This window comes from Phyllobates terribilis, unplaced genomic scaffold (genome assembly GCF_046119375.1).
Source record: "Phyllobates terribilis strain yellow unplaced genomic scaffold, ASM4611937v1 Scaffold_1__5_contigs__length_1240528914, whole genome shotgun sequence".
NCBI lineage: Eukaryota > Metazoa > Chordata > Amphibia > Anura > Dendrobatidae > Phyllobates > Phyllobates terribilis.
The window spans coordinates 70,369,531-70,384,414 of record NW_027362761.1 but is presented as its reverse complement, the minus strand read 5'-3'; the positions used below and the strand labels follow the sequence as shown (position 1 = coordinate 70,384,414).

The following is a 14,884-nucleotide window of genomic DNA, read 5'->3' as shown; positions in this document are numbered from 1 at the left end:
GATTCCAGCAGCTAAATAGGAAAGGTTTTTTTTTTACAATTAGAGCAGTCATACTGTGAAATGCCCTACCACAAGAGGTAGTAAATAATTGCAGACACTAAATTAGCATTTAAAAAAAGTCTGGATGGTTTTCTCACAACAAATGGCATTGTGGGTTATGAATAATCATGATAGAAAATGTATAGCTGGCGGAAAAAGGTTGACCTTGATGGACCCAGGGCTGTGGAGTCTGTAAGCCAAACCTCTGACTCCTCAATTTCCCTGAGTCCGACTCCCTCATACATGGCTCATGTTTAAGTGATAAATTTACTGTAGCACAGATTCATCTCTGCTAAAAGTCTAGACCCTTAGATCAGGAATAGGACAGACATTTATAGGACATTTCATAACTTTCCCAAATTCTTATGAAAAAATATTCCCCACAAAATTCATTGAACTACTGTACCCAATTTATTATATATTTTAGGAGTTGGAGTCAGTCCATTTATACCGACTCCAACTCCACCAAAATGGACACGACTCCGACTCCACAGCCCTGGATGGACCTAAATCTTTTTTTTTTTTTGTCAACATGTGTAGTTGTGTATTTATGGTTATGTGGATGATCTGCCAGTTTCTAACCCCGCTAAGTTTGCCATGACGAGATTGTTCTACATGACCAGAATGCTAATAGCGCAGCACTTGTTGAAAAAATCTGTTCCTACATTGAGGAAGTTTATAGAGTGAACTGGTTAGTTACAATGGAGAGGAATATATGTCTCTAAAGAGGAGCGGTGAAGAAATGTAATGACATATGACCCTGGCTGCACTGACAAGAGATCAGGTGATCTAATTTTTGGGATAGCTGACTATTTGAGTCGTTCTCATTAATATATGGATGCTCTCTGATGTTCCTTGTGTTCCTGCTCTACCTGGAATAAGCTATGTTTAGGATATACAGTACAGACCAAAAGTTTGGACACACCTTCTCATTTAAAGATTTTTCTGCATTTTCATGACTTTGAAAATTGTACATTCACACTGAAGGCATCAAAACTATGAATTAACACATGTTGAATTATATACTTAACAAAAAAGTGTGAAACAACTGAAAATGTCTTATATTCTAGGTTCTTCAAAGTAGCCACCTTTTGCTTTGATGACTGCTTTGCACACTCTTGGCATTCTCTTGATGAGCTTCAAGAGGTAGTCACCGGAAATGGTCTTCCAACAATCTTGAAGGTGTTACCAGAGATGCTTAGCACTTGTTGGCCCTTTTGCCTTCACTCTGCGGTCCAGCTCACCCCAAACCATCTCGATTGGGTTCAGGTCTGGTGACTGTGGAGGCCAGGTCATCTGGCGTAGCACTCCATCACTCTCCTTGGTCAAATAGCTCTTACACAGCCTGGAGTTGTGTTTGGGGTCATTGTCCTGTTGAAAAATAAATGATGGTCCAACTAAACGCAAACCGGATGGAATAGCATGCCGCTGCAAGATGCTGTGGTAGCCATGCTGGTTCAGTATGCCTTCAATTTTGAATAAATCCCCAACAGTGTCACCAGCAAAGCACCTCCTCCTCCATGCTTCATGGTGGGAACCAGGCATGTAGAGTCCATCCATTCACCTTTTCTGCGTCGCACAAAGACACGGTGGTTGGAACCAAAGATCTCAAATTTGGACTCATCAGACCAAAGCACAGATTTCCACTGGTCTAATGTCCATTCCTTGTGTTCTTTAGCCCAAACAAGTCTCTTCTGCTTGTTGCCTGTCATTGGCAGTTCCCTAGCAGCTATTTTACCATGAAGGCCTGCTGCACAAAGTCTCCTCTTAACAGTTGTTGTAGAGATGTGTCTGCTGTTAGAACTCTGTGTGGCATTGACCTGGTCTCTAATCTGAGCTGCTGTTAACCTGCGATTTCTGAGGCTGGTGACTTGGATAAACTTATCCTCAGAAGCAGAGGTGACTCTTGGTCTTCCTTTCCTGGGGCGGTCCTCATGTGAGCCAGTTTCTTTGTAGCGCTTGATGGTTTTTGCAACTGCACTTGGGGACACATTCAAAGTTTGCCCAATTTTTCGGACTGACTGACCTTCATTTCTTAAAGTAATGGTGGCCACTCGTTTTTCTTTACTTAGCTGCTTTTTTCTTGCCATAATACAAATTCTAACAGTCTATTCAGTAGGACTATCAGCTGTGTATCCACCTATATTCTGCACAACACAACTGATGGTCCCAACCCCATTTATAAGGCAAGAAATCCCACTTATTAAACCTGACAGGGCACACCTGTGAAGTGAAAACCATTTCCGGTGACTACCTCTTGAAGCTCATCAAGAGAATTGCAAGAGTGTGCAAAGCAGTCATCAAAGCAAAAGGTGGCTACTTTGAAGAACCTAGAATATAAGACATATTTTCAGTTGTTTCACACTTTTTGTTAAGTATATAATTTCACATGTGTTACTTCATAGTTTTGATGCCTTCAGTGTGAATGTACAATTTTCATAGTCATGAAAATACAGAAAAATCTTTAAATGAGGTGTGTCCAGCTTTTGGTCTGTACTGTAGATAATTGGATAATAGCACTGTATACTTCATAAAGGAATATGGGTATTTATTCTGTTTATACGTAACTGGATATATATTATAGTAGGTATAGTGGGGTAGGGGGTCTATTTGTATGTTTGTATTTTGAATTGAAATTCAATTAAAGAAAAAATACTCAATTCAAAAAAGAATATTTTGAAGTCATATTAATATTGTCAAAAGATTGATCAGACCTTTGCCTAAATTACATTTTTATTGTAATGTACTATATTTTTCAAAGGGACCCAGAAAAGAATTGGGATAAAAGCCGTGTGAAGGGTCTCATAGCTTCACTGATCTCCGTGAAAGATGTTTCCACTGCAACAGCATTAGAAGTGGTGGCTGGGGGTCGGCTGTACAATGTCGTGGTTGATACGGAGGTAATGTTCTCTTGTGCTATAATCTCTCCTTTAGGGAATATAGGCAGGTGAATTGTATATGAATATTTTTCTCTTTACGCCTTAGGTTACAGGTAAAAAATTGCTGGAAAAAGGGGAATTGAAGCGGAGGCTCACAATCATTCCACTCAATAAAATTTCAGCACGTCGTATAGGAGACGATACCATTAAGGTTGCAAAAAATCTGGTATGTATTTGTTCAGAGTTTGAGTTGCTGAGGTTAAATTCAATCGGGATTATGTGAAATCTGCTCTGGAGAAACTTACACACAAAAAAAAGTGTTTTTTTTTTTTTTTTTAGGTTGGAGCTGACAATGTAAACCTTGCCCTAACATTGGTTGAATATGAGTCCGAGCTGCAAAAAGCAATGGAGTATGTGTTTGGAACAACATTGGTTTGTGACACCCTAGACCATGCTAAAATGGTGACCTTTGACAAACGAGTGTTAACCAAAACTGTGACTCTAGATGGAGATACTTTTGATCCACAAGGAACACTCAGTGGAGGTAACTTTATTTCCTAAAATTCTTTATATAAAGTTAATAAAATAACTACAGTAGATCCTGCTGTAACTGTTAGAACTGCCATATAGTGCTTTTTACTTAGTTTAAGACCATGTTATAGTCTAATCTATGAACTCACGGTGCATCAGATAACTCTGCATTATACATCAGTTGTCTTTTTTTTTTTCCTACTCTAAGGTGCCCGTTCCCAGGCCCCATCCATGTTATCTAAAGTTCTGGAGATCAAAGATGTTCACGACGAATTAAAGACCAAGGAGGCTGAGCTGCAGACAGTGGAGAACGAACTGACTTCCTTAAAGAATACAGCAGAGAGGTAAAGTATACAGTTCAGCCAATTGGAGACTGAACCTTCTCCTCTGGTTATCATAATTAACTGGTGTGAATACAACAAGTGACTGAAAAGTCTAGGGTTTTCCAGTTTCTGTAAAGAGGTTGCATTATTGGTGTACTGCTGAAAAGGTTTGTTTGGTTTTCTGGTCTCTTTTCATGTGACTTTTGGTCACACTGAAACCATGGGTCACTGCAAAATCAGTGTTTCCCTATGAGAGAAGATAGATGCTGGTGACTGTTTTATTTCATGATAGTCCTGCAACTCTTACCCCATAAAGGAAACATTGTGGTTGTATAACAGTCCTGATAACACACAATCTGATCACTTGCAGAGTCAGTGAGGTCTCCAATGGTGACCAATCGCATATTAGTTGCTGAGTGTAAATGAGTTCACAAGAAGATAACAATCCTGTAACTGACTAACATAATATTTTGTTTTGGACAACTGGTCAATAATTCACGGACTAGCAATATTTTATACAGACACATTGTAAAACTATAATAAATCATTAAGATTATAAGTGATACATGTTAACACAACCATAATTCTGATGTGAAGACATCAGCTACGTTCAAATGTTGTAAAATGTTGATAATTATAGTCAAAATCTGTAGTTTTATTCGTCTTCAAAAAATATTCAGACACCTTGTCTTTTTTTCATGGACCGGACAAGAACTTGCCCTATTTTTACAGACTGTCCTGAAATTTCTGGATGTTTAGTATCCCTGGTCAGTTATCTGTATGTGAAGGAAGCTGCTGAATTATGTATTCTGATGGGATTCTTATGGTGTACACGCCTAAGGCTAGGTTCAGACATGGCGTAAAGCTTCCATCTTGGATTATGTTGTGGATTTAATTGTATGCATTGTAAAGGGTGAAATTCGTGCTCAAAATTCATGGCTTTTTTTTTTGCAACATGATAGGTATGCTACACATGTGAAATTATACAGACTGACTATTTCTACGGTGTGTGGTTAGGGTTGGGAAAAGTACTGAGTGAGTAGCTGTGACAATGTAGGAAAATCACTTAACTGAAAAAGGTAATGCTGTGTAGGAAAGCCAGCAGGACCGGGTAAAATCCTAGCACTAGAGGTACTAATTAGGTGGACCTGGCTAGCCAGGACTTAAACCAGGCCATGAACTCACTGGAGGCAGTCAGATGGGGGAGCCGAGCAGAGTGTGTTGTATTGGAGCTGCAGAGAGAGGAGACAGAATTTTTCTGAGAAAAGACTGCACATGTCGTGTGCACAAAACTGCAAGTTTGCTATGGACAATAGCCGGTGTGTGTTACCAAACCGGGACTAGCTCAGCCGTGCCTGACTCACCAGTGAATGTGAGCCCACTGACCCTAAAGCTGGACCTGAATTGCCATCTGGGTGAGACCCTGTTGCTGCTTTTCCCTCATCGGAAAAGTATTGTGATTTTTGTTACGTGTGTCAGGAGAAGGCTGTTTTCATTTAAACAGCTCTGCAAGTTTATGGAGTTCAGTTAACCTCACACTGCTTTATCACAAGAATCCAGTGCCTACCTGAGAGCGTGCATCCCTACAGAAATTTATTAGAATACACAGTTGGCTGTGTAACTTCAGACTGGTCAGCGTGCCTATCCTGAACAGTGTCTTACATCTGAAACCGCCAACAGTGGACACAGCATCAGAACCAGAGCATTTGGGGATGAAAGTGACCTCATCTGATGAGTCATGTTTCCTTTTAAATCACAAGAACTCAGTGTTTTCTGTTTGAGAACAGTCAGATGGCTTTATAGCTCAGACTAGGATCGGAATGCAATGCTCGAACTGACCGTCTGCTCTCCTGACCGGAGTGTGACAGCTGTCACGCTCATGCTCAGGTCGGCAGACCCGACGTCCAGTTCGAGCATTGCGTTGCGATTCTTCTCTGAGAGATGCAGCCATCTGACTCTTCCCTTAGCAGGATAATGCACCCTGCATCACTGCTAAAAATGTTCAGGACATTGTCTGAAAACATAATACAGTAGAAGGTGCTTACTTGTCATCCAAATTCTCCAGCTGTCAATCCTATCGAGCATCTGTGGGATGTGCTGGGAAAAAAAGTCCTATCCTTGCAGGCCAATCTCTGCTGCTTTCGTTTTGGAGCTAGAGGTAATTTTCAACATAACTCCAGGCCACATTTTGCTCTTGCTACTGTGAGCAGACACTGCTGTCTAAAAGTGGTACCATGGCCTGCAGCATCTCCAGACTTGTTTCCCATCTAGGACATCTTTGGTTGGTATTCGCAAAGGGAGGTGCCAGCAGCAGATCTTGATTTGTGTGGGTCATTCCATGTCAAGTGAACCAATGAATTTTTCCTCTGTTTTTAATTCTTTTGAGATTTTGTTCTCTGGTAATAGTGTGTTAGAGAATGTAAAATGTGAAGGAAAAAAAATTACATGAAAATTTAATAAATAAATAAATACAAAGTTTTGAAAAAAACTTTATTTCTGTGTTGCATGCCATTGCGTGTCTCCTCATAACTCAGGCCAGAAACAAGATGGAGAAATGGAAAAAACCCCATTAGGCCACGGCCCCACTATCAGTATTTGGTCAGTATTTTTTCTCAGGAGTGGGAGCCAAAACCAGATGAGGAAAAGTTATAATAGAAACAAGTCACCAATTCTGCATTTATCACCCACCAGATATGTCACAAGAATATCTTTAATATTTTACCCGTGCGGACTCTAACACAAAAGTTTGAAAAGCATTTCCAAAGAACTATATTAACTTGTCAAAGAACTCACATGTGCCTCCTATGCTCCAAGCCACATCTGTATCAAAATTCACATTGGAATCTCAGCGGGATCATACTTAAAAAAATAAATAAATAAATAAAAACTATATGAACAGTGTCAATTTGAAAATCTTGAATTCAGATCTGCTGAGCCTGTGGTCTGAAAGTGCAGGGTCTGTTTTCCAAGTAAAATTTAAAAAAATGTCATGATTTGTCCTGATTTTAAACCAGGCAAATCATTAGATAAATCTATAGGGGATACAGTGACAGTTTTTTCCAATGGTGATGAAGGGAGCCAAATTATACCTGGCAAGAAAGATTGTGTGTCTATGAAAGTGAACGGTAAGAAAACTCATGTCCATAAGAGGCTGGTTATTGCCAATTTGAAAGACCTATGAATATATTTTTTTATTAAATTCAACTTCTGCCAAAATGTGCTGACCTGCAACCGAACTATTGTGTCCTGGCTGGTGGCAGTGGTGCACACTCAGTATGCATATGTACAGCACACCAGCACACTAAGCTTATGATTGAAGGTGGCAAGCTGAAATATATTCAGATTGGTGATTACAAAGTATGTGTCTCAAATAATGTGCTCAGAAATTAGTTCAAACTGTTACCTAAATATCTGCCAAAAATGTACTCCAGTAATGGTTCTTAAGAAAAAATACTACCGTATATTCCGGCGTATAAGACGACCTGGTGTATAAGACGACCCCCCTACTTTCCTGTTAAAATATAGAGTTTAGGATATATTCACCGTATAAGACTACCCCTTTTCCAACGCATACCAAACACCGGTAAAAATTAAAAAAAAACAGATTTGAATTTAACATGGTCCTTTTTTAATTTAAATTCTTATGACATGCAGGTATATAGCAGGAAAACTGTCACTCATAAACATATTAAAATAGGGGGGACCCCACGTCATTTTTTGGGGGGGTCCCCCATTCTAATAGCTAGTAAAGGCTAGGTATTCAGCTGGGGGCTGATATTAGTAGCCTGGGAAGCTCCGTGGGTATTACCCCCTTCCCAGACTTCAAACATCTGCCCCAGCCGTCTGCTTAACCTCCGCTAGAGACTATAATGATGGTGGATCCCACGCCAATTTTCTTTTTAAAAAATCCTTTATTTTAGCACTAAATGACAATTGAGGGGTTAATAAAGATGCAGTCCCTAAATTATTATTAATTTTTTAATTAATTTTTCCCAAAAATGTTGACGTGGGCTTCGCCATATTTTTGTGTCCAGCCAGGTACAGCAGGCAGGAACGGGCTGCCCCCAACCACCAGCTGCCTATTTGTACCTGGCCGGACACAACAATATAGGGAAGCCCTTTTTTTTTTAATTATTTCATGAAATAATTTAAAAAAAAAAGACGTGGGGCTTCGCCCTATTTTTGTGTCCAGCCAGGTACAACTAGGCAGCTGGGGGCTGGAATCTGCAGCGCAGGGAGGCCCAAGCTTTCTGCCCCCCCAAACCCCCCCCCCCCACCCCCCCGCTGCAAATTGCAGTCCGCAGCCACCCCGGAAAATGGCGCGTTCATAGAAGCGCCATCTTCTGGCGCTGTACCCAACTCATCCAGGGCCCTGGTGCGGTGGCTCACTGGGTAATAAAGGGGTTAAGGCCAGCTTGGCATTATCAGCTGGCCCTAAGCCCGAAATTCATGGGGTCACGCCAATATTAGACATGACCGCCATGAATTTCTAGTAAAGTAATTAAAAAAAACACAAACACCCAGAATAAAGTCCTTTAATTGAAATAAAGACACAATTTTTTAATGTTCTAAATTAAACCATACTTACCATCACGCCCATTCCAGCTGAAGCCAACGATCTCCTGCAATAAAAGTAAAATAATAAAGCAACCTCATCCTTACCTTTCCATGGTTCCCAGGACCGGTCCAGCTCTGCTACATTCACATGACAGGCTGCACCGCAGCAGAACGCTGCCGTTCAGCTTGCCATGCGGCAGACACTGAGAAGCGCAGGCATGCTTGTGCTCCTCAGTGTCTGACTGTGACGGCATCCAGATGAGCCGAGATCATGTCCAATGAACTCGGCTCACCTCATGCACGTCACTGACAGCGTGGGAAAATTCTCCTGCTCCCCGCATGCGCAGTAGAAGTTTCCCACGCTGTCAGTGACGGACGTCCAGGAGGTGAGCTGAGTTCATTGTCGGCTCATCTGGATGCCGTCACAGCCAGACACTGCAGAGCGCAAGCATGCCTGCGCTTCTCAGTGTCTGCGGGATGACAGGCTGGATGGCAGCGTTCTGCTGCGGTCCAGCCTGTCATCTCGATGTAGCAGAGCTGAAGCTGTCCTGGGAACCATGGAAAGGTAAGGATGAGGTTGCTTTATTATTTTACTTTTATTGCAGGAGATCGTTGGCTTCAGCTGGAATGGGCGTGATGGTAAGTATGGTTTAATTTAGAACAATAAAGAATTGTGTGTTTATTTCAATTAAAGGACTTTATTCTGGGTGTTTGTGTTTTTTTAAACTTTTACTATGGGGTTAGTAATGGGGGTGTCTTATAGACGCCTCTCCATTACTAACCTGGGCTTGATGTCAGCTGGCATTATAAGCTGACATCAACCCCAGCCCTATTACCCCACTGCCACCGCTACAGGGCAGTGGGAAGAGCGAGGCTAAGTGCCAGAATTGGCACATTCTATAGATGCGCCATTTCTGGGGCGGCTGACGGCTGGTGTTTCTAGCCTGGGAGGGGGCCAATATTCATGGCTCCCTTCCTGGGCTATTAATATCAGCCCCCAGCTGTCTGCCTAGCCTTTGCTAGCTATTAAATTAAGGGGGACCCCACGTCATTTTTTTGGGGGGGTCCCCCATTTTAATAGCTAGTAAAGGCTATGTATTCAGCTGGGGGCTGATATTAGTAGCCTGGGAAGCTCCGTGGGTATTACCCCCTTCCCAGGCTTCAAACATCTGCCCCAGCTGTCTGCTTAACCTCCGCTAGAGCCTAAAATTAAGGGGAACCCCACGCCAATTTTTTTTAAATAAATCCGTTATTTTAACACTAGATAAGTACAGTAACCAGCACTGTCACTGTACTTCTTATATATGTGACTGACATGTTTCTATCTATCTAATCTATGTGTGAAGCTCTATTCTTTCTATTCTAAATTGTCGGGTGCCGGCTTATGCCGCTGCTGAATTGCCGGCTTTTCATATATTGTCACAGAAGCGATGCGAACTTCCCTGCTCCGGACACAGCGCAGCGCTTCTGTGACAAGTGAAAGCTGTCGGCACAGAAGCCCTGCGCTGTGTCCGGAGCTGGGAATACGCAGCGATGTGTCCGTTTCAGCACAGAAGCGCTGACTGTCTGGACCTACCGCCGCCGTATTTTAACTCCCTCCACCTTATATTAACTCCGACATGGCAGGGATACGGCCACGGCAGCTTATTAACACCCCCAGAGTATCCCCGCATGTCAATTTCTGAAAGTTCAAAAGCATTACCGGCGTATAAGACGACCCCAGACTAGACAGAAGATTTTTCAGTCTTCAAAAGTCGTCTTATACGCCGGAATATACGGTAAATCACCTCGAAGAGGCTATGGTAGATAGTGTAACTTCTAGACAGTGGATATCTGGTGAGAGATGGACTTTTGACACTGTTTCTAAAAGTGCAGAGGACTTTGTGGAACATTTTCATGACAAGCTGATAGTCCTTAAAGGGTTAGTCCGAAACCCAAAAGTATATTTCAATTAAGAAATCTTTAAAAACGAATAACTATTGTAATACAAGTCATGGTAACATTCCCTACCAGTCACTCTGTACTTCAACTTAAGGACCTGTTTAGATTACCCACTTCCTATGACAATTCATTAGAGAATCCCAGTGCATGATGGGATACTCAAACGAATGGTCATCTGCTGGCAGAAACTGCTGTCACTCCCCCTCTCTGCCCTTCAACGAAGCGTCATTGATGGGGAGGAGGCTGTGACATCCTGACACCCCCTTTGATTTGGTTTCTGCCCTGAAACTTAGCGTCAACAGTGACACTGATTTAAGGGGCTAGTCCCTGCTGTGTCTCTTGTGCAATGTTTCTCTCAGCGTCCTGTGCGATGAGCCCAGCTTCCAGTCTATTGTCTAATAGTAATAAGCCGGCTCTGCTTAGTCAGAAATAAAATACAGAAGTGTAGTTCTGATATCTGAGTGCTTACTTCATGATTCAATAACTGTTCATTTGTTCCAAAAAAAAAAAAAGGATTTCCGTGATAAAAACTGACCACCTACCAAGTTTTAGCAAGGCCTACCTACTTATTGGAGGGCTCTTCTGCACTTTATAAAAATAGAAAAAAGTTATAAATGTATGCCACCACAAGAAGAATTTTGGAGTTGAAGCTGAATGGCACTTAAGGTTTAGGAGGCGCCGTGAAACTCCTTGCAGCTCGAGCTAGCCTGCATAGGCCATATTCACACCAAATCTTAACACCCATTCTTTTCAACTGGAGTGGGAAAAATATTCCTAACATCTGGTTCATGTACTGTACAATCCAGGACAACGAAGAGTTTGTTAAAACAATGGTTACAGGAAGCAGAACCCATCACAGGGACTCAGCAATACCACACTTTCATTCCATGTAGTGAAAGCAAAATAAAAACAAGGATTTTTTTCATTCAGCATTAACAGTGAAGTCCATGAAGTGATTGAAGATGGCACAAGGTTGGCAAAGGATGACATAACTGGTGATGTGACCTGTGAATATGATCGGCACTGGTGGCTGCTAATGTACTCTCCAAAGATTATGACCATGAAGAAGTAGAAGTGACTTTTTTGCACCTTCTGGTCCATCACCGTCCTCTTGTGTATCCAAGAAAACCAGACATTAAAAGTAACTAAAAATCTGATATTAACTGAGGTAGCCCCAAACCCCATAACAGCCATACATACTCTGACACAAAAGGAAACTGCCAATATTAGTAAGGGCTTGTGGACAAGATTACATTTCACCCAGTAGAAGGAACAAATTAATGATAAAAGGTCGGTGTAAAGACTTACTAATAATTAAGACTAGTTCATATTGTTTTGTTAGTTTGATTTAACTACTGTACTATTTTTAAAAACTTGAAAAAGGACATGTCTAGTGACTTAATAATAAAAAAAAGTTACATATATATTTAAAAAGGTGTTAAAAATATTGACTCTCTTAAGTTAGCATTAAACATAGCTGATTAGGATCATGACCAAGGTGTGTTAAGTGTGGGTATTTCTGCTCGTGGAAATCGATGCGGAATAAATCAAGATGTTTTGACATTTTTTTTCGTGTGCACATCATTAACATGTCTATTGATCCTGTGATTTCCATGATTCCTCGACTTTGTGTTGCAATTTCATTGAGTATAGATTGCTATGCTTAAACTTTGTTCAGTTTTTGTCCTTTGTCCTTTTTTACAGGTATCGACAGTTGAAACAGCAGTGGGAGATGAAGTCTGAGGAAGCTGATCTTCTTCAAACAAAATTACAGCAAAGCTCCTATCACAAGCAGCAAGAAGAATTGGAACATCTTAAACAAACTATTGGTGAGAATCTTATTTTGCAGCTTTGCTTCCTTCAAAAGTAGTAGGGGCTAATTAAGGGAGAAATTGTCTAAACAATATGTGAAGCAGGCTTGAAGGAAAAGCTACTTTTTTTTTTTTTTTTTTTTTTTTTATATAGATTGATGCCTCCGTGGCACTGAACTGATACCATAAGTTCAACTTTTCTAAATTCTGCCCATTCCAATCATCAGTCAGTATTGACCTTATAAATTATATTGTGATTGCGTTGGGTAGATGCCTCAGCTAGTGTTTTGCCCATTGTGCACTAGCCATCTCAATGGAAGAGCAAAGAAGCAGTGACACTTTGAAATAATTTTGTTAGTCTTCATTTGCAGGACCTCATGCTTTAATTTTTTTTTTTTTTTTACAATCTTAAATATGTGCTTTTTCCCAATGGTAGATGAATGTGAGGGAACATTAAAGAAATCTAAGGAGGTCCAGAAAAAAGCAGAAGAAAAATATAAGGTGCTTGAGCACAAGATGAAAAATGCAGAAGCTGAGCGAGAGAAAGAACTGAAGGAAGCCCAGCAGAAATTGGATGAGGCAAAGAAGAAAGCAGATGCTTCAAATAAGAAGATGAAAGAAAAACAACAAGTTGGTGTCCCATTCTTATTAGAAGAAACCTAAAATCTGAACAATAATATTTTGATGATTCCCATTTTAATATTTCTTACTTTCTCTTCGTTACGTAGTGGATTCCATAAAGTGGCTTTTGGTTTGCAACCATTTCTTCTGTTAATGTGCTGCTGATTCACCCAGCAATCAGATGATATTGTTTTTATATTAGCAAAAGAGTAAGGTTCTGAAGGATGTTGGACAACCCATCTTACTGGTTTATTTTTGGGGATCTGAAAAAAAAAAAAAAAAAAAAAAAAATGTATTCTTCAGCTAAAGGTTTAGTAATTGGTTTTATGTTCATGGTCTAGGAGGTTGATGCTCTCGTTTTGGAGCTCGAGGAACTCAAAAGGGAACAAACAAGTTACCAGCAGCAAATTGAAGCTGTAGATGAAGCCATGAAAAGCTACCAAGAGCAGTTAGATAGCATGGCAGCAGAGGTTTCTAAAAACAAGGTATTTATTGTCTGTGATTGAAAATACTGTGTATTTTATTAACCTATGCTTTATTCGTATATCTATTTTTTTGGCAGGAAATTGTGAAGAAAGCTCAAGAAGAACTTGCCAAACAAAAGGAAATTATCATGGGTCATGACAAAGAAATTAAGAGCAAATCAACTGAAGCTGGCAAGATGAGGGACAGCAACAATGACATCCAGCTCAAAATAAAGGAGCTAGAGCATAATATTACCAAACACAAGAAAGAAAGCTCTGATGCATCTGCCAGGGTAACAATCGTTTCTAATCTGAGCTCTCAATGTCTATCAAAATTCATAGGGGCGTATTTATCAAGTTAAATGCACCAGAATTCTCCCGTAATGTGCGCTAAAAGAAACTGCCTTTTTCTATCGTTTCATTGGGGGACACAGGTAACTATGGGTGTAATGCTGATGTCACTAGGAGGCTGACATTAGGCAAAAGTTAGCTCCTCCTCAACAGGGTACACCCACGAACTGGCACGTAGCTAATCCTTTTTAGTTTAAGTGAAAGTAGGAGGCAGACACTTGCCTGCTTCCAAATCCGTTTCTTTTAGGGTCTTGTTTGTTAATCTTTTCCCTTTTGTCTTTCAGGCTCAGCTTGTCACTATGTGCAACAGGGTGTAACAGCTCACCCTGATTTTCCACAGAGAGAATAGTGTGGTCCTCCACATCTTACCCTCTCGTGTCTTTGCGGCAGGACCATATTCCCCTAAAACACCAAGTGTGTCGGGGCAGCCAGAGGATGGCCCTTGCCATCTAAACCCAAGTCCAGTTGTCCACCAGAGCCAGGTTGTGCCAGAGGGGAAGACGAACCATTCCCAGTGACCCCTTGACGGCACCTGAAGACAGTCTTCAATCTGTGAAGAGGGAGTCGGCGCCATTATTCTCCCTCCTTCCCCAGACTACTATCACTTTTCTCTACTCCTTCCCGTACTACTACTCCCCTCACCACAGATCCGTTCAGGTTGGAGTGCTCCTGGGCTCTTTCTAGGACTCATCAGAACCTCCAGGCCCCTCGCTCATTTCGGCCCATCAACGGGCCTTGTTCTACGCTCACTGCCCCACGCACTTCACCGGCCGAGAATTTTAATATAGGCCTTGGCATTCCAGAGGCCTATTTTTGTCCGAGCCCCTATCTCCTGGGGCCTTCATACGGGCTTTGCTACCTGTTCTGCTGCCCCGCATCCCAGCCCGCAGCCAACTTGCCAACTCCTTTTTGGCGCCTTTCCACAGTGCTCTTCCCTGCGTTGTCACCATCATTCTCTGCCACAAATAGCCCTATTCTCGCGGCCGACCGCATTCTGACGTCCAATGCAGGAGAAGGGGATACATCCTCAGCACGGATCTACTCTGCCGACCATGCATATGCTGCCTGCCACACTGTGACGTCACCTCTGGAGAGGGTTTTTACACTTCACAGATCTTCTGCCAGACTGGTAGGCTCTGTCCATCAAATAGGGCACATAGACAATTAGCAGTACCCACACTATTACCTCCTTTATATGCAGCTCTAGGGAGACTTGCTCCCGTCTCATCTACGCTATTATTCTTCACATTGCCTGTTCAAACTGTAAGAAATAATTGACCTCTAGCCAGCAATCGCACCTCTGCTCCGACTTCAGCCCTCCCATGATGCAAGCTGGCCAGGATTCCCCCCACTGCCCGGGAAGAGCG

The 14,884-nt window shown here is 41.6% G+C and overlaps 1 protein-coding gene across 3 annotated transcripts in view; it reads left to right on the top strand.

Annotated features, from left to right (window-relative positions):
- The window catches only part of LOC141205336 (structural maintenance of chromosomes protein 2), a 127,239-nt gene that overhangs the window by 44,225 nt on the left and 68,130 nt on the right, over positions 1-14,884 (top strand). For all 3 annotated transcript variants that reach the window (XM_073664095.1, XM_073664135.1, XM_073664087.1), the window contains 8 exons: positions 2,801-2,939; positions 3,025-3,144; positions 3,258-3,462; positions 3,658-3,793; positions 11,975-12,099; positions 12,518-12,711; positions 13,044-13,187; positions 13,265-13,459. In XM_073664095.1, the coding sequence (XP_073520196.1) occupies positions 2,801-2,939; positions 3,025-3,144; positions 3,258-3,462; positions 3,658-3,793; positions 11,975-12,099; positions 12,518-12,711; positions 13,044-13,187; positions 13,265-13,459 (1,258 nt within the window). The remainder of the gene's footprint in view (positions 1-2,800; positions 2,940-3,024; positions 3,145-3,257; positions 3,463-3,657; positions 3,794-11,974; positions 12,100-12,517; positions 12,712-13,043; positions 13,188-13,264; positions 13,460-14,884) is intronic.